This window comes from Oryctolagus cuniculus, chromosome 19 (genome assembly GCF_964237555.1).
Source record: "Oryctolagus cuniculus chromosome 19, mOryCun1.1, whole genome shotgun sequence".
Classification (NCBI taxonomy): Eukaryota; Metazoa; Chordata; class Mammalia; order Lagomorpha; family Leporidae; genus Oryctolagus; species Oryctolagus cuniculus.
Genome location: NC_091450.1, coordinates 7,801,388 through 7,825,555, shown reverse-complemented (window position 1 = coordinate 7,825,555; position 24,168 = coordinate 7,801,388). Strand labels below are relative to the sequence as shown.

Here is a 24,168-nt window from a genome sequence, read left to right as displayed (position 1 = left end):
AGAGCTTGGGTTCGAATCCCAGCTCTGCTGATTGTTAGTCCTCGGGCAAGTGACAGCCCAGCTGTGTCAGGTCCTTTGCCAAGGAGCCCACTCGGCTATAGGCATCCGTCTATTAGTATTTGTCCATTCATTCTGGGGCCTGCTTACTATTCATCCATTCCTCATCAGGCAGCCTAATCAACTCTTAAAGGTCGCAGCTCTTAACAGGGTTACGAAGGCCACTGAGTCTCAGCGTGGCATCTGGAGGCGACACTGCCGCACAGCAGTCTCGCTGTAAGAGGCAGCCGGGTGACAGCACAGGGAAGTCATGAAGATTACAGGATGCAGCTCAGGGTGGTCAACGCGGCACCTGGCCCGTGAGAAGCGCTCAAGTGCTTCCACCATCACTCTCCTGCCACCAGACAAGCTGGTCCCTCCCCTGCTGTCGCTGGATTCTGGCCACTGGCTCTCCAGGGTTCGCGCTGCCCTGGTGAACTTCCTCTGGCCGTGTGCCAGGCAGTCGACACCCCGAGGTTCAAGTCCTTGCTCTTTGGCTTCCTTGCAACATAACCCACCCACCAGGGGCAGTGCGAGCTGCTGGGGCTCCGTATCCCAGCAGCGTGACACCTGCCAGCTCACAGAACAGCACGGAGGAGCTCATCCCCGTGTTTTAAGGTTTGGGGGCCCTCAGTGTCAGGCCGTGCACACAGGGTTAAGAGAACAGAGGAGCCTGTCCCAAATCTTCGCAGCTACAGCCTGGCTGTGACGCATTGCACATCTGTTCATGTTCCAGTGGGGGGGGGGGGGGTGAGCCACGTGGCCACGTTTCCTGCAAGGGAGGCGAGGATGCGTTTCCTGCCGGGCCACCACTCTGCATTGGAGAAGGGGAACCAGGGCATGGGTGGGATGCCTGCACAGCTGTGCCTATGCACCCAAGTCACATTTCAGTGAAGCTGTTTCTTAAAAATAGGGAGTACTTAGCCCCCTTAGAATTATCGGGAGGTCTCAGTGAGTGAAATTTTGCCAGGCCAGCAGTGCTGTGTGTGTGTGTGCACACATGTCTGTATGTGCACACGCGTGCACCTGTGTGGTGGGTTCGTAAGCAGGCTTGTGTTGGGCGCAGTCTCATCGGGGCAGCCCCCAGCTCAAGCCGCCCACCCACAGGAAGCAGTAGGCGGCCCGGTCCTGCTTCTTGCCCAGGAAACTCTCCCCCACCCCTTCCTGGCCCTCCTGGCAGGTGGCAGAGCTGTGACTGCTGCCATGGAGACCTGGGGGTCCCCACCCACACTCAGCAACACAGATGGGAGGTGGCGGGCCTCCCTTGGGGCCGGCAAGGACACACCCTTGAAGGGCAAGGGGGTCCTCCCTCCCCTGGGTGGAGAGCAGTCAGTCACATGTGGGTAGACATCTGCTCCTTCCAGTGGCGCAGCGGCGATGACGGCGATGATGATGAAATATTGGAGGATGGGGTTTGCACTGGCGCCGGACACCTGCCTCGTAACCCCTGCAGGTGGGTGTGTACCAATGCGAGCCCTGGGGATCAGGGAAACCCACACCAGCCTGATGGGTGCTGGGCACGCAAGAGGAGCAGAATGGAGAGGCTGTAGGTGTCCTGGGCTGAGACTGGGCCCTCTTCTGTGCCTCAGTTTCCCCATCTGGATACAGAGAGGTCTGGGTGAGAGATTTCCATCATTCTGGGGTGAGAAAAACAAAAACACATGTGGTTGGAAGTAACTTTGGAGGCAATCCCAGCACTAGCTGTGTGATCTCCGGCAAGTGTCTTAGTCTCTCTGGGCCTCATTCCCAGCCCCTTTCTCAGAGGTAATGCTAAGACCGTGCCCTTAGAGTCAGGGAACTCAGAGGCATCTGTCCTTGGTGTGCATTGGCAGGAAACCAGAGTCAGGATCCAGAGCCTGGACTTGAACCCAGGATGTGAGATGGAGGTACCTTGACCGCTAGGCATGCAGGAAGCAGTAAGGACCAGTGCTGTGATTACTACGGTTATTCTTCCTTGTGTAGATGAAGGCGCTGGAGCTCAGAGACACGGTGCGACTTACTCAAGGTCACCGCACCAAAAAGTGGCACACGCCGGGATCAAGGCCAGCCCGGCTAAGCCTCAAGGCCCGTGCTGTTTCCGTCGCTCCTGCTGTGCCACTTAAGTCACGTGCATCGAAATTGGGTCAGAGGCAGGGTGTACCTGGGGATGGGCGTGTGTATTAGTTCCTCATCAGCTGCCGTCGCTTCGTGGTGAACAGGCCCAAAGGGAGAGGGAACAGGGAGGAGGAACTCCCTCCCCCAGAACCAGACTCTGCATATCAGGGAAAGGATGGGTTCTGACCCCGCCCCTGCACCTGGGGATCCCTGGGACTGTGGATGGGAGACACAGCTGAGACCATCCTCTGGTCTTGAACAGGGGCCCTGAGGGACAGACAGATCTGTTTCAACTCTGATGCTCAGCAGAGGTAGGAACCAGCACCCTCCAGGGAATCACGGAGGGCTTCCTGGAGGATCTGGCCCTGAGGGTTTGGAGATGCAGGGAGAGGTTAGAGGGGACTGGACAGAAGGTGCTAGGACTGCAGGGAGGCAGTGCAACGAAGTGGTCAATGCATGGGCTGGCCTGAGGTGAGGGGGCACTTGGGGCTCATGCCCAGACGATTGCAGGAGCAGCTGGGAGTGCCCCAAAACAGGAGGCTTGAATGCATGTGTGCACACACAGGCCTGCCTGGCTCAGCAGCCCAGCCTCTCCCTGGCCGGCAAGCGGGGAAAGAGTTCAAGGCCAAGAGGGCTATGGACTGGTCAGAACCCGCAGACACCCGCATGCCCCCCAGGAAAGACCGAAGGACCAAGGACACACTGGCCTGAGCATGCCAGTCCAGAGCCAGCTTTCCCGCGCCTTCCTGCCGGCACCGAAGCAAACTGTTTTCCAAGTCAGGATCCCTGTCACTTAGAAAATGCGTGGGCATTTGCTGAGGGTTAGAAGAGATGACCCCTAAAAGCCCTGAGGCCAGGAAGAAGCTGTCACCCTGGTTCAGCCCAGCAGGTGGCTACGGCCAAGAGGGACCCCAGTGGTGCCCAGCCCAATGCTGGGACTGCGTAGAGACCTGGTGGCAGGTGCTGTGTCAGGGTTGTCTTTATCGTATTTGAGAGGCAGAGAGCTCCCAGCTGCTGGTTCACTCCCCAAGTAGCCACAGCTGGAACTCCATCCAGGTCTCACACATGGGTGACAGGGATCCAAGTGCCATTGCCACTGCCTCCCAATATGTGCATTGGCAGGAAGCCGGAGTCGGGATCCAGAGCCAGGATATGAGATGCAGGTACCTTGACCGCTAGGCCAAGCACCTGCCCTTGCCCCATGTCAGGGTTTGGGGGTAGAAAGGGGAGGAAGCAGGGCCGGGCTCCCGGAGGCCTGGCACCATCCCTCCCGCTCAGGGCCCTCTGAGGACAACCACGTGGCGTTTCACACAGTCCCTGGCACGCCTTCTGATGAGAGCCGACCAGAAAAGAAACGGCGATAGCTCCAAGTGGAAGGTTCTGCTGGGCCCAGGCTCGTGACCAGAGCTGGCTCATGAATGGAGGGGAGAGGGGCCGAGCAGGCAGTGAATGAGGAAGCAGACGGTGGGGGGCAGGCGAGGGAGGGAGGGAGGAGGGCTCCCTGCGCCCCAGGCAGCTGAGACAAGGTGCAGATGGAGCTCCGCTCCGTGCAGGGCTGGGTGGGAGGCCAGGAAGTTCCCTTGGTGGGAAGTGGGAGGCTGGGTCGTGCTGGGAGCGAAGGGGAGGGCAGAGCAGAAGAGGCTTGGGGGCCTGGGAGGAGCCGCCTGGCCAGTGGGAGGAGCCAGGCCCCTGAGCAGCTCACCCTCTCCCCACCCCCAGCACTATGCAACAGCCCCTGCTCAGCAAGAGAGAAGGCAGCTGGTGGTTGCGGCTCACAGAGCACTGGCTGTGCACCAGGCAGAGAGACCTGCTGTCCGTGGGTTCACTCCTCAAATGCCCACAGAGAGCTAGGGCTGGGCCCGGACCCCTGCTGAGAGCAGGAGCCAGGGACCCAGTCAAGGGAGCTGTCGCTGCTGTCTCCCAGGGTGCACATGAGCCGGAAGCTGCAGTCAGGAGCCAGATCCGGGACTCGCCCCGGTGCAGTGTGATGTGGGACACGGCGTCTTTGCTGGGCCAAACAGCCACTCCTGTAGAACTCGTGGGATGAAGGCACTGTTTCCCCACCCTTTGCACACAGGCATTGCCCAAGCGAGGGTCGGGGTTCGAGGCCAGGCTGTCAGGCCTTCTCTCAGATGTGAGGGGTGGGGGTGCCAGGGTGACACACCTGGGACCAGCGGAAGTAGGGAGTAAGAGGAGGGCAGGGGGCGGGCACACCAGGAGGCAGCTCCCAGGGCACAAGGCACCTGCACCGCTGCTCCTGGAAAGGGCTTGGCTCCCCAGGGCCACCCCTCCCCCCGCTGTACGGTGGAGAAAGGAAGGCCTGGGAGTGGTTGCCTAGAAACAGGGGTGATGAGGGACGGGCCTTCCACAAGGGCCAAAGGAACGGGGGAGTGATGGTGCCTGGGTGGTCTCCACAGTGACAGCTCCCTGGATGCAGGCACAGGGCAGCTCATCCCAGCGGCCGGGCATGGGTGCTGTTCCCCATCAGCGCAAGTACACCTCCACACGACGGGAAATGAAGTGGAACCCAAGTAAAACACGGGGGAGATGAGAGAAGGGGAGGGGGCTGGTGCTGTGATGCAAGCCCCAGCCTGCAGCGCTGGTCCTATGTGGGCGCCGGTTTGTTCTTCCGATCCAGCTCTCTGCTATGGCCTGGGAAAGTACTAGAAGATGGCCCAAGTCCTTGGGCTCCTGCCACCCATTGGGAGACCCAGAACAAGCTCCTGGCTCCTGGCTTCAGATCAGCTCAGCTCTGGCTGTTGTGGTCATCTGGGGAGTGAACCAGCTGATGGAAGACCTCTCAGGTTCTAGCTCTCTCTGTTAACTCTGTCTTTAAAATAAATACAATAAATCTTTAATAAAAGAGAGAAGGGAAGGCCTTGGGTGGGACAGTAGTCCCCTGCCTCCACTTGGAGCCTTCGAGAGGTGGGTCTTGACCCCCAGCCCTGGACTCCGCCCTCTGGGGTGCTTTGTTCTTCCCACCTCACAGGTGCAGTTGGAGACCATCAGCAGCTATGAGGGCCCTGTCCAGGAACACCATCCAGCTGTGTGCACACTGATTTTATTTAACAGGCAGTGGGATACTCTCCAAATGACTGAACTGCCAGGACGAGGTGAGGCTTGTGGGACTCCATCCAGGCCTCCCACGTGGGTGCAGGGGCCCAAGCAGTTGGGCTTTTCCCAGGCCTTTACCAGGGAGCTGGATTGGAGGCAGAACAGCTTGGACTGGAACTGGAAACTAGCACCCATATGGGATGCCGGCACCACAGGACACAGCCAAACCCACTGCACCCCAGCTGGGCTGTTATGGGACAGGTGCACCAGGGGCTGGGTGGGGCCCTGGGCTCACAGCTGTGTTGTGTGTGCGAAAGTGGGGTTGTGTTGTCCCCTTGGCCGTATGTGGCAGTGTTAGCGGTGACCACGTCTGTCTCAGACCTGCCCTTCGACAGTAACACACGTGTGGGATCACAGGGTTGGCCCATCTCCCCAGCGGGTTGGGGGGATGTGAGCCCCCTGAGAGCAGGCTCCTTTGTCCCCATGTCCCTAGGGTTTTGTAGAGCGCTTGGCAACAGCAGGGACTCCCTTAGAACCTGTGTATGGAAGCACTCAGTGTGTGTGCCCCCATCTGTGTGTGACACAAACACGCGTGCCTCTCCTGACACTGTGGACAGCGCGAGGGGCGGGTCCGGGACTGGCCCCCATTGCTTCCTAGAGGCCGATGTGACAAAGATGCTTGTCGCCCCCTGCTGGCCATCCTGGGTCTAGCATCTGGGCCCAGCCTCAGAGTTCCTGAGTGCTGGGAAGGCAGGAGGGAGCCCCTGGCCTGATGTCCTGGTCACGCCGTGTCCTCCACAACAGGGAGAAGATGAGCGTGGGCTGCCCAGAGCCCGAGCCACCCCGCTCCATGCCCTGCTGTGGGCCGGGGGCCGCCCCGGGGCCCGGGGCTGGGGTGCCCCTCCTCACGGAAGACATGCAGGCGCTGACGCTCCGCACGCTGGCCGCCAGCGACGTCACCAAGCACTACGAACTCGTGCGGGAGCTGGGCAAAGGCACCTACGGCAAGGTTGACCTGGTGGCCTACAAGGGCACAGGTGAGTGTCTGGGGACCCCTTGTCTGGGGCAGTCTGGTGCTCTGTGTGGGACAGGAGGTGAGGTCTGTGGTCCTGGGAGGAGCAGGCTGGACAGGAGGTGAGGGAGGAGTCTAGGGGGAGGGTGCCAGACTGGGGCTGGCTGCCCTGGGACCATCTGGGGTGACTTTGAACCTGGAGCGAGGGGCTGGCAGTTGGGTTTGGGGAAGCAGAATGGCCATTGTCTCCGTGATGGCTGACCCTGGGGAGAGGGACAAGGGGCTGAGGGCGGGTCCTCAGGCACCAGGCACCATGCTGCAAGGTAGGGGGTGGGGAGGAGCTGACCCTGGGAATTCAGCATCTCCAGGGCTCAGATGGGGACACAGACCCAGAAGCTTGAGTCACTTGGCCAAGATCCTGCAGCCACTGAGGCTTTTAACTCAGATGACCCCAGCCAGCCCCAGAGCCTTACCCTTACCTCTGAGCTGGTCCCTCTCCTCCCCCCACCCACCCGCCAAAACCGTGGACTCACAGCAGTGCCCACTCAGCCAAGCAGGGCCAGGGGCCATGTGAGCTGCACACATCTGGGGCTGGAGTTCTGTGCCAGCCGAGGGCAGCAGGGCGAGCCTCAGACATCTGGTCACCTGAGCTTCGCCACCTGCTTGCTGTGTGACCTGGGGACAGTGACTAAACCCCCTCTGTGTGTGCCTCAATTTCCTCTACATGAGTGCCCACTTCACGGGGTCCTGAAGTGTGAGTTGTGCGTGTGTGAGGTGCCCAAGGCAGTGCCTGGGGTCTGCGTAGGGGCTATATGGACGCACCCAGGGGGGTGTCCAGGCTCAGCTGGGGACCTGTGCCTTGCACTGTCGCAGTCTTTCTCATGCGCCCCTTGCTGAGGACTTGGGAGATGCACTCCAGCTTCAGGAGACCAGGAGACACAGAGGTTCAAGCTCCCTTGTCAGCCACAGGGGACTGGGTTCAGGACCCCCAGCAGTTACCAAGACCTGCAGATAGCATAGCATTTGCACACAACCTATATGGATCCTGCTGTATACTTCCCATCATCTCTAGGTTATTTGTACTGCCTGATACAATCACAAGGCTATGCAGGTTGTTGCTATTCTGCATTGTTTAGGGAATAATGACGAAAAACAAGTCTGCGCATGCTCAGTATAGACCCCCCCCCCCCAAACATTTCCTACCCGCGGTTGGTTGAATCCCTGAGCCTGGAGCCAGAGCACACAGAGGGCCGGCTGCTCGAGGAGACTTCAAAAAGTTCACGAAAATGCAACAAAAAAATTGACATTGGTGCAAAAAAAATGTTTGCAGTCCATGCATCCTGTTTTCAAAATGCGCATTCTCCAGGAGTTTCTTGAGACCGAGGGTCTGGTTGGCAGAAAGCCTGGGAGTCGTGGAAGCCACAGGCCCTCAGGGTGGGGTGGGGGAGCTGCAGGTGGCAGGGAAGACCCAGGGTGGTCCTGTGGCCTCAGGCCCCGCCCCGCGCCTCCTTGCTGGGGGGGGGGGTCAGGTGCAGGAGGGAGAGGGGCGGGCTTCCCCACTGGCTGTCTTCCCCATTCCCCATCCACTCCCACCCCCACCCCCAGGCACGAAAATGGCCCTGAAGTTTGTGAACAAGAGCAAGACGAAGCTGAAGAACTTCCTGCGGGAGGTGAGCGTCACCAACAGCCTGTCGGCCAGCCCTTTTATCATCAAGGTCTTCGACGTGGTCTTTGAGACGGAGGACTGCTACGTGTTCGCTCAGGAGTACGCGCCCGCTGGGGACCTGTTTGACATCATCCCTCCCCAGGTACCTGGGTTGGTGGCTCGGGGAGGGGAGATGGCCCTCAAGCCCCCAGAAAGGGGAGGGAGGGACGGATCACTTCCGGGTGCACCTGCTGGTGTACCTTAGGTCAATGTCCAGGGGGCGGGGATGCGGTGAAGGGACTACACAGTCTCTCTGTGTCCTGGGTTTTGCCCGAGATGGAGGTTCCAGGTCCCCTTGGCACAGGGCCCTGTCGGGTCGGACATGGCCCTGGAGCCCGGAGAGTGGGGAAGGGTCACAGGCAAGTGCCCTACCCCGTGGGTCTCCCGCAGCTTCCACGCCCCTGTTCGGGAAGGGGCGCACGGCGGCTGCCACCTATTAGGGGAGTGATGAGACCTGGCTGTCGCCGTGCTGTGGCCGCGGTTCCTGGGCAATGGGTGCGGCGCGGAACCCCTACCTCCTCCCCTCCCCTGGCCTCTTCCCCCCAGCTCCGAGAGGGAGCTGGGCGGGCGCTGGGTTGGGTGGGCGGACGGGTAGTGCGCGCCGGCCTCTGAGCGCGCCTCTCCCCGCCGCCAGGTGGGGCTGCCCGAGGACACAGTGAAACGCTGCGTGCAGCAGCTCGGTCTGGCGCTGGACTTCATGCACGGGCGGCAGCTGGTGCACCGCGACATCAAGCCCGAGAACGTGCTGCTGTTCGACCGCGAGTGTCGCCGCGTGAAGCTGGCCGACTTCGGCATGACGCGCCGCGTGGGCTGCCGCGTGAAACGCGTGAGCGGCACCATCCCCTACACGGCGCCCGAGGTGTGCCAGGCCGGCCGCGCCGACGGCTTCGCCGTGGACACGGGTGTGGACGTGTGGGCCTTCGGCGTGCTCATCTTCTGTGTGCTCACAGGCAACTTCCCGTGGGAGGCGGCGTCGGGCGCCGATGCCTTCTTCGAGGAGTTCGTGCGCTGGCAGCGCGGCCGCCTGCCCGGGCTCCCGTCGCAGTGGCGCCGGTTCACCGAGCCCGCGCTGCGCATGTTCCAGCGCCTGCTGGCCCTGGAGCCGGAGCGCCGCGGCCCGGCCAAGGAGGTCTTCCGCTTCCTCAAGCACGAGCTCACGTCGGAGCTGCGGCGCCGGCCCTCGCACCGCGCGCGCAAGCCGCCCGGGGACCGCCTGCCGGCCGGGCCGCTGCGCCTCGAAGCGCCCGGGCCGCTCAAGCGGACGGTGCTGACCGAGAGCGGCAGCGGCTCGCGGTCCGCACCCCCCGCCGCTGCCCCTGCCGCTGCCGCCGCCGCCGCCGGGCCGGCGCCCGTGCCCGTGCCTGAGGCCGGCCTGGCGCCCCCCGGGCCCCCCGGCAGGACCGACGGCCGCCCGGACAAGAGCAGAGGGCAGGTGGTGCTGGCCACGGCCATCGAGATCTGCGTCTGAGCCGCCCCCGCCGCCCGCGGGCCAGGCGGGGGTTTCGGGAGCCGCCCCAGGCGCGCCCCGAGCCGGTGCGGGCAGCGGCGGGAGACGGAGTAGCCGGCGGGAGTAGCGGTAGCAAGGGCGGGATGGCCGCCGACAGACCTCCCTCGCCTCGTGGGGTGGGGGCTGGGCCCGGGGAGCCGAGCCCCCTCACACACGCACTCACACACACACGCACAACACATGCACACCGGGGAACGACGGAGCTTGCGGGCCGGACACCCCCAGCCCCGGAGCTGCCCCTGCCCCTTGGTGCCCCCTGGCGGATCGTCCCGCAATCCCACCCTCACCCAACCCCCCGCTTCCCAACGAACCCCGACCCGGGCCCTGGACAAAGAGAGGGACTGAACGTGGGCGGAGAAGGAGCTTCCGGGCCTTGGACACTGGCTGGAACGAGGACATGGAGCTGAGGGCTGCTGGGACCTGTCCCTTTCTTGGGAGGCTGCAGGTAGAGGCCCAGCCCTGGAAAATGTAGCAGATGTCTGCGTGCGTGTGCGTGTGCGTTTGTGTCTGTGTGTGTTGGGCACAGGCCCTAGGACACCTCGGCGCCCCTCTTCCTCGGATGAGGACCCTAGCCCCGCAGAGAGGGGCCCTGCCCTGGGCCACTGACTGGCAAAGCCCCTTAAGCCCTCCCCCTTCCACCCCTGCCGCAGGCCATGGCCGGCCCCGCAGTCCTGACAACTCCAGGGCGGGACCCAGCCCTCCTGCCTCCGCCGGCTGCAAGGTAACCTGCACCAGGATTTTCTGCTGGGTTTTTATTGAGTCGCCCTTGCCGTGTGCCTGCAGGTTGCTGGAGGGGGCTAGGAGCTGCGGCTGTGTGGGAGAACGGGTCGTGGAAGCACGAGGGGTGTGTGTGCAAACAGGTGTGTGTGTAGCCTCAACGTTCCAACGACCACACATCCTGACGCCTCAGAAGGCCCCGCCCACCCCCATCAGAGGGTGCCCAGGCCTGGTTTCACCACACCCCTCAGGGAGGCACCTGCTGGTTGGTTCAGGCCCCTGGGCAGCAAAACAGACTAGAGGAACCCAGCTTTGCCCAGCGCCCCCTGGTGGTCACCCCCGGCCCTCTATGGAGGCCTGGGACCCCCGCAATAACCTCAACAGGGACCCGGCTGCCCCTCAGCCCGGCAGTGCCCTGTCCACCATACCGGGCCGCCCCTACCGGGGTCTCTTCTGGGTTCCGGGGCATTGATGGGCCAGGCTGGCTGTGAGGAGCTCCCAGGCACCCCCCTGGCCTGGAGCCCCCACCTCTCCGCTCACTCCTCATCTCCACCGTGCAAAGGGCTATGGGTCCCCCCACCCTGCCTGGGTCCCGTTTACAAACTGCGCGGCTGCCCCAGGACTGGCCCTGCCCCCCACCGTGTGCCCGCTCCTCCCCATGGGCATGGGGCCCTCCACATGCCAGGTAAGTAGCAAACCCCTTCTCCTGCCAAGAGCCAGGTCTCAGAGAAGGCCCCTCCCCCATCACTGCCCCCTCCCCAGCTGGAGCCCATGGGGTCCACTTCTCCCAGCCGCGACTTCTTCTGCCTTAGGCCTCTCTCCACGTCTGGTGTCTCCTGCAATAACAAGGAAGCGAGATTCCGCAGTCCTCGTCTCTCTCTCTCTCTCCTCTCTCTCTCTCTCTCTGTTAAGATCCTGTGAGGGAGTCCTCTCCCGTGTCGTAGTATCTAGGGTGTTAGCGTGGGGAAGCGACTGTAGTGACGGAGCCCCGTCCCCCTCGGTTTGGGTGCCACCAGTCTGGCCCCAAGGCGGGACCGGCCCCAGGTCAGGGCACCCTGGCCACTGCCGCCGCCGCCGCTGTCTCTTGGTCAGATCAGGACCCTCTGCCCCTTTAGCAGACCTGTTGGTCACAGATGTTTACCTCAGTTTATGTCACTGTCGAAGAAACACAAAATAATAGCAAAAAATTAATGCCACCGTAGACATGAAGACTTACAAGACAAAAAAAAAAAGACAAAAAAAATTTCCCCCTTGCAATTCTGTGAAGGTACTGTGTGCGTGCGTGTGTGTGTGTGTACACGTGTGTGTGTGTCTCTGTCCCACCCCAGGCAGGCTGGGTCATCCCCGGCCTCTGTCCCAGCCCCTGTGTCGCCATACTGCCCCCCCCCTTGGTGCTTCCAGAGACCCCTCTGAGCTGGCCTGTGGGGCGTGGGGAGCCCCCAGGGCGGGGGGCAGGGCCGCAGGTCAGCTGGAGGGTCTCCCATCAGGCCCACAGAGCAGAGCCCCCAGGGCTGCCTGAGGCACCCTGAGCCCATGCTGTGGCCGGTGGGACAGTCCCATTGGCTGGCAGCAGCGTCTGAGCCTGGCTCAGGGCCTGGGGCGGGGGGCCTGGGTGGAATTCCAGGCCTGGAGCCCCAGACTCATGTCTCGTACCCTGCCCCTGCCCCACGTATTTGTAAATATTCTTTGGCCCCAAAAAGCTTTTTAAATGTGTTATTTACTTCTCTAATCATGACACTTGCTATAAAATAAACAAAAGTTTAGAAAAACGACCACGGGGTGGCTGTGCTGTTAAAGATGGGAAGGGGTACACGGGGCCACTCAAACTTGACCTTGGGGGCCAGTGCTGTGGCATAGTGGGTTAGCCCTCTGCCTATGGCACCAGCATCCCACGTGAGTGTGGGTTCATGTCCTGGCTGCTCCTCTTCTGATCCAGCTCTCTGCTGTGGCCTGGGAAAGCAGTAGAAGATGGCCCAAGTCCTTGGGTCCCTGCACCCACGTGGGAGACCTGGAAGAAGCTCCTGGCTCCTGGCTTCATATCGGCACAGCTCCAGCCATTGCGGCTAATTGGGGGAGTGAACCAGTGGATGGAAGACCTCTCTCTCCCTCCCTCTCTCTCTCTCTCTCTCTCTCTCTCTCTCTCTCTCCCTCCCTTTCAAATAAATAAATCTTTAAAAAGAAAGATCCTCCAATAGATCCCAATTGCACCCAGAATCAAAGCTGAATTCCAGAGGTGGCCTCCAAGGTCGCACATGGCTTGACTCTATGTCCCTCCAGCACCATGGAGAGCTCTCCCCCCTCCAGGCCACCAGCCAACACCACAGCCCCTGCTTGTCCAAGGTCACCAAGCACGTGCTCACCTCAGGACCCTTGGACTGTCCCAGATCTGCCCCAGGGAGAGATCTCCCTGCTGTCCCTCAGGCCCCTGCTCTGACTTCAGAGGTTCCCAGGAGATTTCCCGAGTGACAGCTATGTGGAGCAGAAGCCCCTCGCCATGCCTCATTACACACGTGAGTAGCCGTCATCACCTGCAATGTGTGTGTGTGTGTGTGCACATGCGCCCTCTTCCCCACTGGAACACAGTTCCTGTCAGTGACCACGTCTGGCAAAGGTGCCCGCCCTTCCCAGCCCCTAAGGCCAAGTTCAAGGTCTAACAAGTGGTGGACGCGCCCTGACAATTTGTCAATGAACAGATGAGTGCTGGGGACTATACTGGGGACAAGGACACAGCAATCAACAAGACAGGCCGGTGCCGCGGCTCACTAGGCTAATCCTCTGCCTTGTGGCGCCGGCACACTGGGTTCTAGTCCCGGTTGCCCCTCTTCCAGGCCAGCTCTCTGCTGTGGCCTGGGAAGGCAGTGGAGGATGGCCCAAGTGCTTGGGCCCTGCACCCCATGGGAGACCAGGAGAAGCACCTGGCTCCTGCCTTCGCATCAGTGTGGTGCGCCGGCTGCAGCGCGCCGGCCGTGGCGGCCATTGGAGGGTGAACCAAAGGCAAAGGAAGACCTTTCTCTCTCTCTCTCTCTCACTGTCCACTCTGCCTGTAAAAAAAAAAAAAAAAAAAAAAAAAAAAAAAAAAAAAATCAACAAGACAATCTGCACTCAGTCTCCTGACACTTAAAGAGGCAACACAAACCTTAGATAGGTTCCATAATTGCTTATGAATATTTGGGGGGGGGGTGAAAAGGAAGAGGAAAAAAAAACCCACCCTAAGCAGATCAGAAGAAGAATGCCCAAGAATTTGATGGAGCATACGTTCAAGAAAATCTGTCATTTCAAGACACCTGCCACTCTCTGCTAGTGCCAACAGGGGCTATCCAAGGACAGCAGGCCCCCTGCTCTGACTGTTTGGGGTGGGGGGCTGGCCTGGTGGTGCACTGAGCTAAGCAGGCACCTGCAACACCCGCTTCCCATACTGGAGCATGGGTTTGAGTACCCAGTGCTCTGCTTCCAATCCAGCTGCCTGCCGATGCACCTGGCAAAGCTGCAGATAACAGACCAAGTACCTGGGCCTCTGCTACCTGGGTGCAGTTCCTGGCCCCTGGCTTTAGTTGGCCCAGCCCTGGCTGTTGCAGCCCTTTGGGAAAGGAATCAGCAGATGGAAGACTGTCTCTCCCTCTCCCTCTTCCTCTCCCTCTCCCTCTTCCTCTCCCCTCCCCACTCCTCGTTCTCCCCCACCCTCCTCTCCCCCCAACCCCTCTCTTCTCCTTCTCCCCCCACATCCCCCTCTCTCTGCCTTTCAAATAAATAGATCTTTGTAAAAACAGCAGACTGTTAGCAAACACATACGTGGACAGTGGGGCAGGATCCCCAGTTGGTGAATTCTGCATGTCTGAATGCCAGGACTCACCACCAGGGGGCCTCAGCCTTCCACCACCGTGGCTTCTGTCTGCCACAGCTCTGTGTGACCACAGGGGCAGCCCCGTTTGTCGTTTGTCCTCTGGCCACACAGCCCTTGCCCTAGCCACCCCAGTCTCCTAACCAGAAAGGACTCCAGCCTCACCACACACTGCCCTGGAACCTACCTACCCACCCTTTGTAACCCCTAGGGTCCTTTAGCCTGTGTCGCCTCTTTTTGTCCATGGCAAACTCCTTGATGGCACTTAATTTCCTGCCCAGAGTCTTCAGGCTGGACTGAATCACCCATCACAAAGGTTCCAGGAACACTGAACTTCAGAAGGAGCCGGCTGTGGTCTGGATTGCCTCCATAAGCAAATTTTCCCAACTCCTCACCAATGACAGGCATGGTGTCCCAAGGCAAGGAGCTACTTCCAAGGTCCCATTATATCCTCACCCAGCCCAGTCTCTGCCTACTCAGCTTGCATTACTTCTCAGAGGGAGAGCTCTCAAACATTCTCTCTCTCTCTCTCTCTCTCTCTCTCTCTCTCTCTCAACAACGTCAAGCCCTCTGCAGCCACCCAGTGCCTGGTCTGGGATGGAAATGTGAGTGTAGGACAAGTGCCTTGGAGGTAGATACGGTCAGCTTTGGCAGGTGGAACTTTGGGCCAGGGGAGGAACTCGGGAGCTTCTGTCCTGAGCCAGCCAAGTGGAGAGAGAGGACAGTGGCTCCTCAGGTGGGGAGCACACAGCTTCAGCCAGGAGGCAGACCTTGGAGAGATCCCGGAGGGGGCTGGACGTTCCCTCTGGGGTGGTGGTGGTGAGGGGGTTCCAGTCACTAGATTTCAATGCTAAAGGCCGGCGAGGAGTGGCCGCGGAGGGTGGAGGGGAGGACCGCAGGTGCTGTGACACAGGGGGTAGCAGACGGCTGCCGTTCTGCACCTGGTTAGCACCCACCCCCCTCGGCAGGGGGACAGCGCCCAAGTTTCCTTTGGGGTGCTGTGGACCTGTGTGGTTGAAGCGACGCTTACTGCACCACGTGACCATGGGGTGACCTCGTGACGTGGTGTGGCCAAAAAGCACGTCCCATCCCCTGACCCCACTGCCGTGGGAGAAAGGGCTCCTTTTTTGCTTTTCTTTTTACTAGAGTTGCTAAGCATTGCGGGATATAAGCCTGGGGCAATGTGGCGCGATTCTGGCCAAGCACGAAACCTACAAAGCGGATGAAGCAGGAGCAAGTGAGGAGGTGAGATGACCTCTGATGACGTCACTGGAGTGGGATGATGTCCGCGGAGCACAAGGATGCATGCATGAAATCAAAGCTAAGCGGCTTTTTTTTTCTTTTTTTTTTTTTTTTGACAGGCAGAGTGGACAGTGAAGAGAGAAAGGTCTTCCTTTGCCATTGGTTCACCCTCCAATGGCCGCCATGGCTGGCGCACTGCAGCCGGCGCACCGCGCTGATCCGAAGGCAGGAACCAGGTGCTTCTCCTGGTCTCCCATGGGGTGCAGGGCCCTAGCATTTGGGCCATCCTCCACTGCCTTCCCGGGCCACAGCAGAGAGCTGGCCTGGAAGAGGGGCAACCGGGACAGAATTTGGCGCCCCGACCAGGACTAGAACCCGGTGTGCCAGCGCCGCTAGGTGGAGGATTAGCCTGTTGAGCCGCGGCGCCGGCCGCTAAGTGGCTTTTCAGTGGCGTGAACCAATATAGTCTCACACGGCCGTTGAGTTTCATGGCTGTTGCTTGCACAGAATGTTCTGGTGGGTACCCAAAGAGTCATCTGTGGGACTCCTGCGTCACCGGAATGGGTCACCCACTGACCTGTGACCTGGGGGACCCCTGAGTCACTGGAACAGCTCACACCTGAGTGCCAGGCGTGCCCTTGATCAGCATGGCTCAGCCTCGGCCATTGCAGCCACAGATGGAGGCTGTCTCTCCCCCTCTCTCTGTAACTCTTTCAAATAAATTAAATTTAAAAAACAACAAAAAACAGGGCCGGCGCGGTGGCGCAGTGGGTAAAGCCACCGCCTGCAGTGCCGACATCCCATATGGGCTCCAGTTCGAGTCCCAGCTGCTCCTCTTCCCATCCAGCTCTCTGCTAAGGCCTGGCAAAGCAGTAGAAGATGGCCCGAGTCTCCTGCACCCACGTGGGAGACCTGGAAGAAGCTCCTGGCTCTTGGCTTCGGATTGGCTCAGCTCCGGCCGTTGCGGCCATCTGGGGAGTGAACCAGCGGATGGAAGACCTCTCTCTCTCTCTCTCTCTCTCTCTAACTCTGACTTTCAAATAAATAAATAAATACATATTTAAAAATAACAACAACTTGCACAGCGGGACCGTTTATCCACTCTGCAGCCTCCCCGGACTCCTCCTCTCTTTCTGGGTAGGATGGCTGCCAGCGGCCTCAACTCACATCCTGCTGGGTCCTCCTGGAGCGGGAGTCAGTGCGTCCCCCTCCCATCCCTCCTCACCTACCTGGGGTTTGCAGTTTGTTAGTTGGTTCTGATTGGGTCCCGTATGTCTGGCTGATCCAATCACCGTGCCCTGGGTAATGGTGTGCTTTGATTGGCTGAGGCGTTGGTCTCCTGTCCCGCCCCTGAGCAGGAGCCCCGCCCAAAGCGGTTGACTGGCAGGCAGCGCTCTCCAGCGGGCCCGCGAGCAAGGGCTACCAGAAAGGTGTTATGGGGCACATCTCTGGCTGCAGCTCCACACCCTGGCTGGGACCCGCGCCTTTTGCCGGGTAACTTTGCAGTGCCCCTCACCCATTTTCTCGCCTCTGGAATTAAACATGTGACTTGCAGGGGCTGGCGCGGTGGTGCGGCGGGTTAAGCTACAACTTGGGATGCGCACATCCCGTGGAGGAGTCCCGGCTCTTGCTAATCCACACCCTGGGAGGCCACAGATGATGACGTGAGTCCTGTGGTGCCTGACACCCACGTGGAGACCTGGCTGAAGTTCCTGGCTCTTGGCTTTGGCCTCGCTGAGTTCTGGCTGCTGTGGGCACTTGGGGAATGAACCAGTAAATGGAAGACCTCTCTCTTTCTCTGTCTCTTTCTCTTTCGTATTTGTTTATTTGACAGATAGAGTTAGGCACAGAGAGAGAGACAGAGAGGAAGGTCTTCCTTCCGTTGGTTCACCCCACAATGGCCGCTACGGCCAGAGCTGCACTGATCCTAAGCCAGGAGCCAGGGGCTTCCTCCTGGTCTCCCATGCGGGTACAGGGGCCCAAGCACTGGGCCATCCTCCACTGCCTTCCCCGGCCACAGCAGAGAGCTGGACTGGAAGAGGAGCAACCGAGACTAGAACCTGGTGCCCATATGGGATGCCAGCGCCACAGGCGGAGGATTAACCAAGTGAACCACGGCGCAGGCCCCTCAAATATATTTTAAAAACAAAAAACCACGTGACTGGAGCTCGTGTTGTGATGTAGTGGGTAAAGCCACTGCTTGTGACAGTGGCCTCCCATATGTGAGTGCCAGTTCGAGTCCCGGCTGCGCAACTTCCGACCCAGCTCCAGGCTAGTGCGCCTGGGAAGGCAGCTGAAGATGGCCCAAGAGCTTGGGCCCCTGGCACCTCTATAGAGACCTGGATGGAGGTCCTGGCTCCTTCTCTTTGGCCTGGCCCCACCCTGGCTGTTGGGGCCAAGGGCGGGGGCGGAACCAGCAAATGGAAGATCTCTCTTTGTCTCTCTCTGGTGCTCTGCCTTTCAAATAAATCTTAAAAAACAAAAAACAAAAAAATCCTGTGACTTGCAGATGTTATGTACCGGGGGCTGGACATGAGACGTGTGTGCTGTATCTGCTGGCCTCTTACCGTCTGCCCTGCCAGGAAGCCATGCCCGTGCCAGTCTGCAGCTTGGCAGCAACTCAGAGCAGAGCTGGTCAGCCTTGTCCATCCTCGCTGGAGCGGTGAGAGCAGACCTGCCAGACGCCCTCCAGACACGGACCCGGCACGTGAACCTTGCCGTGCGCAGCAGAGTGACCTAACCTGCTCCCAGCCAACTCCAGATGGCTGAGATCGGCACCCTGGTCAGCACAGTCCTCTCTAGCTTTGACTTTCAAATAAATAAATAAATACATCTTTTTAAAAAATATTGCTATCTTATCTTTTAGAACAGGTTTTCTTTTAATTAATTAATTAACTAACTAACTAACTAATTAATTTGAAAGGCAGGGAAAGAAGCAAACAACGAGGGAAAGCCATCCCCTGGTTCACTCCCCAGCGGTAGGAGCTGGGCCCAGATGAAGTCAGGACCCAGGAATTAAATCAGGGAGTCAGGAGACAGAGCCGGGTATTGAACCCAGGCCCTCCGATAGGGGATGCAGGCACCTTAACCACTAGGCTACACACCCAGCCCTTCTTCTTTTTCTTTCTTTTATTTTTTCTAAAGATTGATTTATTTATTTGAAAGCCAGAGTTACACAGAGAGAGAAGGAGAGGCAGAGAGAGAGACAGAGAGAAAGAGAGAGGTCTTCCATCCACTGGTTCACTCCCCCAATTGGCTGCAATGGCTGGAGCTGCGCCGATCCAAAGCCAGGAGCCAGGAACTTCTTCCTTGTCTCCCATGCGGGTGCAGGGGCCCAGGCACTTGGGCCATCTTCCACTGCTTTCCCAGGCCATAGCAGAGAGCAGGATCAGAAGAGGAGCAGCCAGGACTCAAATTGACACCCCTATAGGATGCTGGCACTGCAGGCAGCGGCTTTACCCACTGTGCCACAGTGCCGCCCCCCCCCCCTTTTTTTAATCTGACATATCTGATAGTACCTCGGAGACACTGTTTTGGTTTTAAAGGAAATGGCTTTGTGATTTAGAATAATATTTGCTGTTAGGTTTTGGCAGAGATGGAGTGTCCTAGTGAAGCAGTTTTTATTCCCTTTTCTTAGTGTTTGTATTCTTGTCAAATGAGCTGTTGAGTTTCCCAAGTCAACATCAGCTGATAAGATCACCGTACTGGTCTCTTTCAGCGAGCGCTTACTTGATCACTCCCGAGATGAACTTGAGATTCGTTATTCCTCTGGCGTACAAATGTGTTAGGTTAGCAGTTTATTTAGAATGTGTGCCCTAAATCCTAGGGAGAGTGGGCTGTGATTTCCTCTTTATGGATTTTTTCCTTAAGATTTCTTAAGATTTTATGTATTTGAAAGGCAGAATGACAGAGAAAGAGATCTTGCATCCACTGGTTCACTCCCCAAGAGGCTGCCATGGCCAGGGCTGAGCCAGGCTGAAGCCAGGAGCTTCTTCCAGGTCTCCCACATGGATGCAGGCAGGGGCCCAAGGACTTGAGCCATCTTCTGCTGCTTTTCCCAAGGCATCTTAACAGGGAGCTGGGTTAGAAGTGGAGCAGCTGGGACTCGAACCAGCGCCCATAAGACATGCTGGCATTGCAGATGGCAGCTTTACCCACTATGCCACAACACCAGCCCCAATAGATACTTTAAAAAAAAGAAAGAAAGAAAAATCCCACCATATAGCATTAAAAAAAATAGTGTTTAACCTAAAAGTAACTTAGGAAGGAAGGCACAAGGGCCACAGTCAGGTACCTTCGTGATGAACTCAGCCTCACTGGGGCTCAGCTCGGCTAAAAGCACCAGGAGAGTGGGAACCGCACCTCCCCCCACCACCGCACGGCCTTTTCTTAACAGCTGGTTTCGGCTGTCACCGCCTGCCCGCCCGGAGCTTGCAAGGAAGTGAGCCCCGCGGTGCAATTCACGGCGCTCTCTGCTCTCACCTCTCCCGTTTTCGTCTTTGTAGTAAAAACCTGCTGCTCGGTGGTGGTGGTGGTGGTGGAAGGTGGAAGGGCAGAGGAGGGTGTGCAGTCCCACGCTGTGCCTGGTGCACGGCCCTGGGTGACAGCCGCTGTTCTCCGCGGAGAACAGGTTTGTGAGGGGGAAACAGACCTGCAGACGCTCGCCCTGCTTCTAGCGGCGCCGCGGGGAGCCCATGCAGGTTTTCGAGGTTTGGAGATCTGATAGCACTCCAGGAAGGCCTTAGCCTCCGGAAATGGCTTTACCTGGGATGCAGGCACCGGACGGACCTGATGTTCTAGATGGGAAAAGTGAGGCACAGAGAGGGCCAGGTCTGTGCCCGGGATCCACACAGCTGCAATAGAACTGTTGAACCCAGGTCTTTCTGACTCCAGGGCTCCATGTCGCGGGGCGTCTTCTCTCCCCACCCTCGGAATCCGGGAGACGCCCATGCCCCGCCGGGACCCGCTGCACCGCCAGCTTCTGGGGTCCCCATACCTTCCACACCTGCCCCCGCATGAGTCACCCCCTCCCCGGGGTGTATTTTGGGTCCTGTCTTAGTCACTGCCTCCCCCGGGGATGGGGGCTGCTCCAAGAGCCCTTGGTCTTGATGAAGGCGTAGAGGCTCGGCTACCTCCGTCTCACAGATGAGGCCGCTGGGGCTCAGAGAGAGCAAGTGACTTGCCCAAGGTCACAGAGCCGGAAGAGGACCCTGACTCAGGCACTCTGAGCGCCAGCACCACACTGCCCCCTGGGTCTTGTCCTGTCCTCAGAACCCAGCCCAGAGTGCACTGCGCCCATCCTGGGAAAGCAGCAGGTGGCCCCTGGCCCTGCTCAACACAGGGAGCCCTGAGCCAGGCCCCGAACCAGTCCCCCCGCTACCTGCAGCTCCCCCACGGTGCCAGGCTGCTGTCTTCATAGGCAGCTGTCTCTGCACAGAACACCCACCCCCTTCTCTCCACTGGTCCAGTCCCTTTTGTGCAGCTCACGGGAAGTGTCACCTCCTCTGGGGAGCCCCCCAGCCCCAGGATGCACCCCCACAGAGCCTACACTTAGAGCCGCAGGGGCTCTCCCAAATTTGTTCACTCTTACCACAGGCCTCAGTTTACTCATCTGCACAATGGGGCCAACGACAGCTCAAGGCGGGGGGGGGGGTAGTTTTGAAGATGAAGAGATAATCTGGGCCCAAGCATCGCATCCTGTATCTTTATTTGCCAAACCTGGCAACGCAGCTGTTGAGGCTGGATTTCTCAGTCAACACCCAAGCTAGCCAACTCCAGCTGACAGGGCCTGCCCCCCACCCTGCACATCTGGCTCCCTGCTGGGCAGGTAGGATGTTGGGGGGAAAAGGCTGCGGCTCACCAGGCACACCTGGGCATCCCCATGGCAACCGGGCCCTCCCTCACCCATGCTCAGGCTCGGGGAGGTGAGGGGAAGCTTCCTGAGTGTGTGACCTTGGGCAGGTGACAACCTCTTGGCTGTGCCCTTGTTGAACAGGTGGGGATAAGGAAAGGCCTGCCCACAGGGGCTGTTAGGAGTGGAAGCACTTGAGACAGCGCCGGCCCGCAGCCAAGGACTCCAGCGCCAGCAGCCCCTCTGTGTGGCAACCTTTGCCTCCACATCTGGGCAGCTCCCACCTCCTACCCCCGAGGACTCTGGGGTCTGGCTGACAGGTGCCTGCCTGCCCATGCCAGAGAGAGAGAGAGAGGGAGAGAAAGAGAGAGAGATTCCATCTGCTGGTTCACTTTCCAAATGCCCACAACAGCCAGGAGCCAGGAACTCCACCCTGATCTCTTACATGGGGTAGCAGGGACCCAAGTACTCGAGCCATCACCCCTGCCGCCCAGGGTGCACATTAGCAGGAAACTGGATGGGGAACTGGGATTCGAACCAGGCGCTCTGATATGGGATGTAGTTGACCTTGCGGCGCCCACCTGCATGGCAGACACGTGGAGGGGAGCAGGCGGTCCCCAGGCCGTCCCCGGGAGCACCCAGTACACCTTTATTCTCCAACCAGTAAAGGCCTGACTCTGACACTCGCCCCTCCCCCCCAACACAAGGGAGACAGGCTCAGGTTCAGGCTCAGGTTCAAACCCGTCATTATGTTGGTCACCTTGATCCTGAGGGTGGGCCCCTTCCCCACAGTAACCATCACGTTCTCTCCTCCCCGGCACTCAGCTCCGGGGCTGCCCTGGGACTCCCCTGTAGTTGCGTGGCAGGAAGGGGCAGGGGGCTGGTTCCCACCCGGCCTGGCCTGCCCACTTCGATTTCTCTCGAAGGCTGAAGACTTTCCTCTCCTGTCCTGCTGTGGTCCAGTCTCTTCAAGCCTCCTGCTCAGGCCTGACCTCAGCTACCAGGTCAGGACCCCTCCTAAGCCCCCTTCTGAGCCTGCAGAAGGTTCTAGAAGGCCTCGGGCTATCCTCCCCACCTCTTGGCCGTGTCCTTTGAGCACACCACATGCCGGTTTGTCTCATCAGGCGCGGGGCACTGAGTTACAGCTGAATTCCAGGTAAACAACAAGCAGTGTTGGGTATATGCAGGCCCCCATAACACCTCCTGTCTTTGCCAAACCTGGCCACCGACAATGGCTTTCTCCTCTCTGTGTCTCTCCCTTCCTTCCCCCTCTCCCCTCTCCCCTCCCTCGGCCCTTGGCTGCCTCCCTCAGACCCTCTTGCTGGTTGGAGAAACCTGCCCTCCCTCTGGGCTCACCCTGTCTTGTCTCACACCTGCCCCCACTCCACCACCCCAATCCTTTGAACTGACAGCTGGGCCTCCAGCCTCGCTCCCAGCAGCCCTGTACAAAAAGCACAAGGCATTGTTTGATGTCTCCAATTACGAGGCCGCGGCAAATCCATAGTCTGCGCCACACCAAGCCCATTGGAACCCTCCCATTGCACAGATGGGGTCACTGGAGCTCAGAAGGCCCAAGGGCTCTCCCTGGGTCACATAGCTTGCGAGTGGTGGGTCAGGGGGGCTGCCCAGACAGGCTGTCACCTTCTAGGAGACTTGGGGTCCCTGCGGTGAGCGGGCAGGCTGTGCAGGGCGGGCTGAGCCACCGAGCTTACAGGGCCCTGAGTCTGCAAGGCCTTGTCACACGGGAGCTGGAGCTGGAGCCGCAGCCGCCCGCCCGGTGCAGCCTCCCCACCCCCTGCAGCTGGTGTGGCCTCGTGTGTGACATTTCCTCCCCGAGGATCAGCCACAGCTGCGCCGGGCTGACAGGGAGGCAGGAAGAGGAGGCCTCGCCCCACGAGAGCTCCAGCACGGGGCACGTAGCAGCAGGTGCAGCCCCCCTCGGCACCAGTGCCCCACTCAGCAAGACCCAGGAGAGCCGCGTCCTGGCTCCAAGCCTGTTTCCTCGTCGCCCCCAAATGCAGTCGCCTTCATCTGTCGCAGTGCTGAAGGCAGGGTTAAAAGTGGCCTCAAAAGGGTGGACATTTGGTGCAGCTGCTAAGACGCGGCTTGAGACACAGGCATCCCATACCCGAGTGCCTGGGTTCAAGTCCTGACTCTGCTTCCAGCTGATGCACACGCTGATGCACACACCGCGAGGCAGCAGGGTTGGCTCAAGAGCTTGGGTCCCTGCCGCCCTGTGGGAGACCCAGATGGAATTCCTGGCACCTGGCTGCCGCTTAGTCCAGCCTTGACTGTAGTGGCCACTGGGGCACTGAACAGATGGAATCTCTCTCTCTCTCTCTCTCTGTCCCTCCCCTCCTCCCCCATCTCTCTCTCTCTTTCAAGATTTATTTATTTATTTGAAAGTTAGAGTTACATAGAGAGAGAAGGAGAAGCAGGGGGCGGGGTAGTTGGGTCTTCCATCCGCTGGTTCACTCCCCAGGTGGCCACAATGGCTGGAGCTGCACTGACCGAAGCCAGGAGCCAGGAGCTCCTTCTGGGTCTCCCTCCCAGATGCAGGGGCCCAAGGACCTGGGCCATCTTCTACTGCTTTCCCAGGCCATAGTAGGGAGCTGGATCGGAAGTGTAGAAGCCAGGACTGGAACCGGCGCCCATATGGGATGCTGGTGCTTTGGGCCAGAGCTTTAACCCACTGCACCACAGCGCTGGCCCAGGACAGCACTCACTTAACATAAATTCCGTGCCAGACCATGCCCTAGGCACTCAGCTTAGCCATTGGAATGATGAAATCCTCCCCACCGGTGAGGTAGGCGCTGTTCCTCTCCTGACTTGATGGAGGAAGACACTGAGATGGGATGAAGGCCCCTGCTCCCCGGCTCGTGGCTGCTGGGTGTGTACCCAGTGTGTGGGAGGCACTCATCAGGGAAGGGCTCGTGGAACCAGGGGTCCCCTGGTGACAGGACCGTACAACAGCCATTAGCAGAAAATCCAGAGACTTCAGCCCCATTTAACCATCTGGAAAAAAAAAATACTAGGTTCTCACTTTATCTACCCCTAAAATTAAAACAATAGAGAGGCCAGCGCCATGGCTCACTAGGCTAATCCTCCGCCT

At 59.3% G+C, this 24,168-nt stretch overlaps 1 protein-coding gene across 4 annotated transcripts in view; it reads left to right on the top strand.

The window, feature by feature from the left end:
- SBK1 (SH3 domain binding kinase 1) overlaps window positions 1-11,897 on the top strand; it is a 44,096-nt gene extending 32,199 nt beyond the window's left edge. For 2 of the 4 annotated variants that reach the window (XM_051847647.2, XM_070064907.1), the window contains exons 2-4: window positions 5,989-6,221; window positions 7,802-8,004; window positions 8,536-11,897. In XM_051847647.2, coding sequence (XP_051703607.1) covers window positions 5,996-6,221; window positions 7,802-8,004; window positions 8,536-9,369 — 1,263 coding nt within the window. In that variant the 5' untranslated portion in view covers window positions 5,989-5,995 and the 3' untranslated portion in view covers window positions 9,370-11,897. Of the gene's footprint in view, window positions 1-4,768; window positions 4,935-5,119; window positions 5,244-5,988; window positions 6,222-7,801; window positions 8,005-8,535 lie in introns of all 4 variants that reach the window. The other 2 variants (XM_070064909.1, XM_070064908.1) reach the window with 2 other exon arrangements.
- The last annotated feature ends 12,271 nt before the right edge of the window (window positions 11,898-24,168 follow it).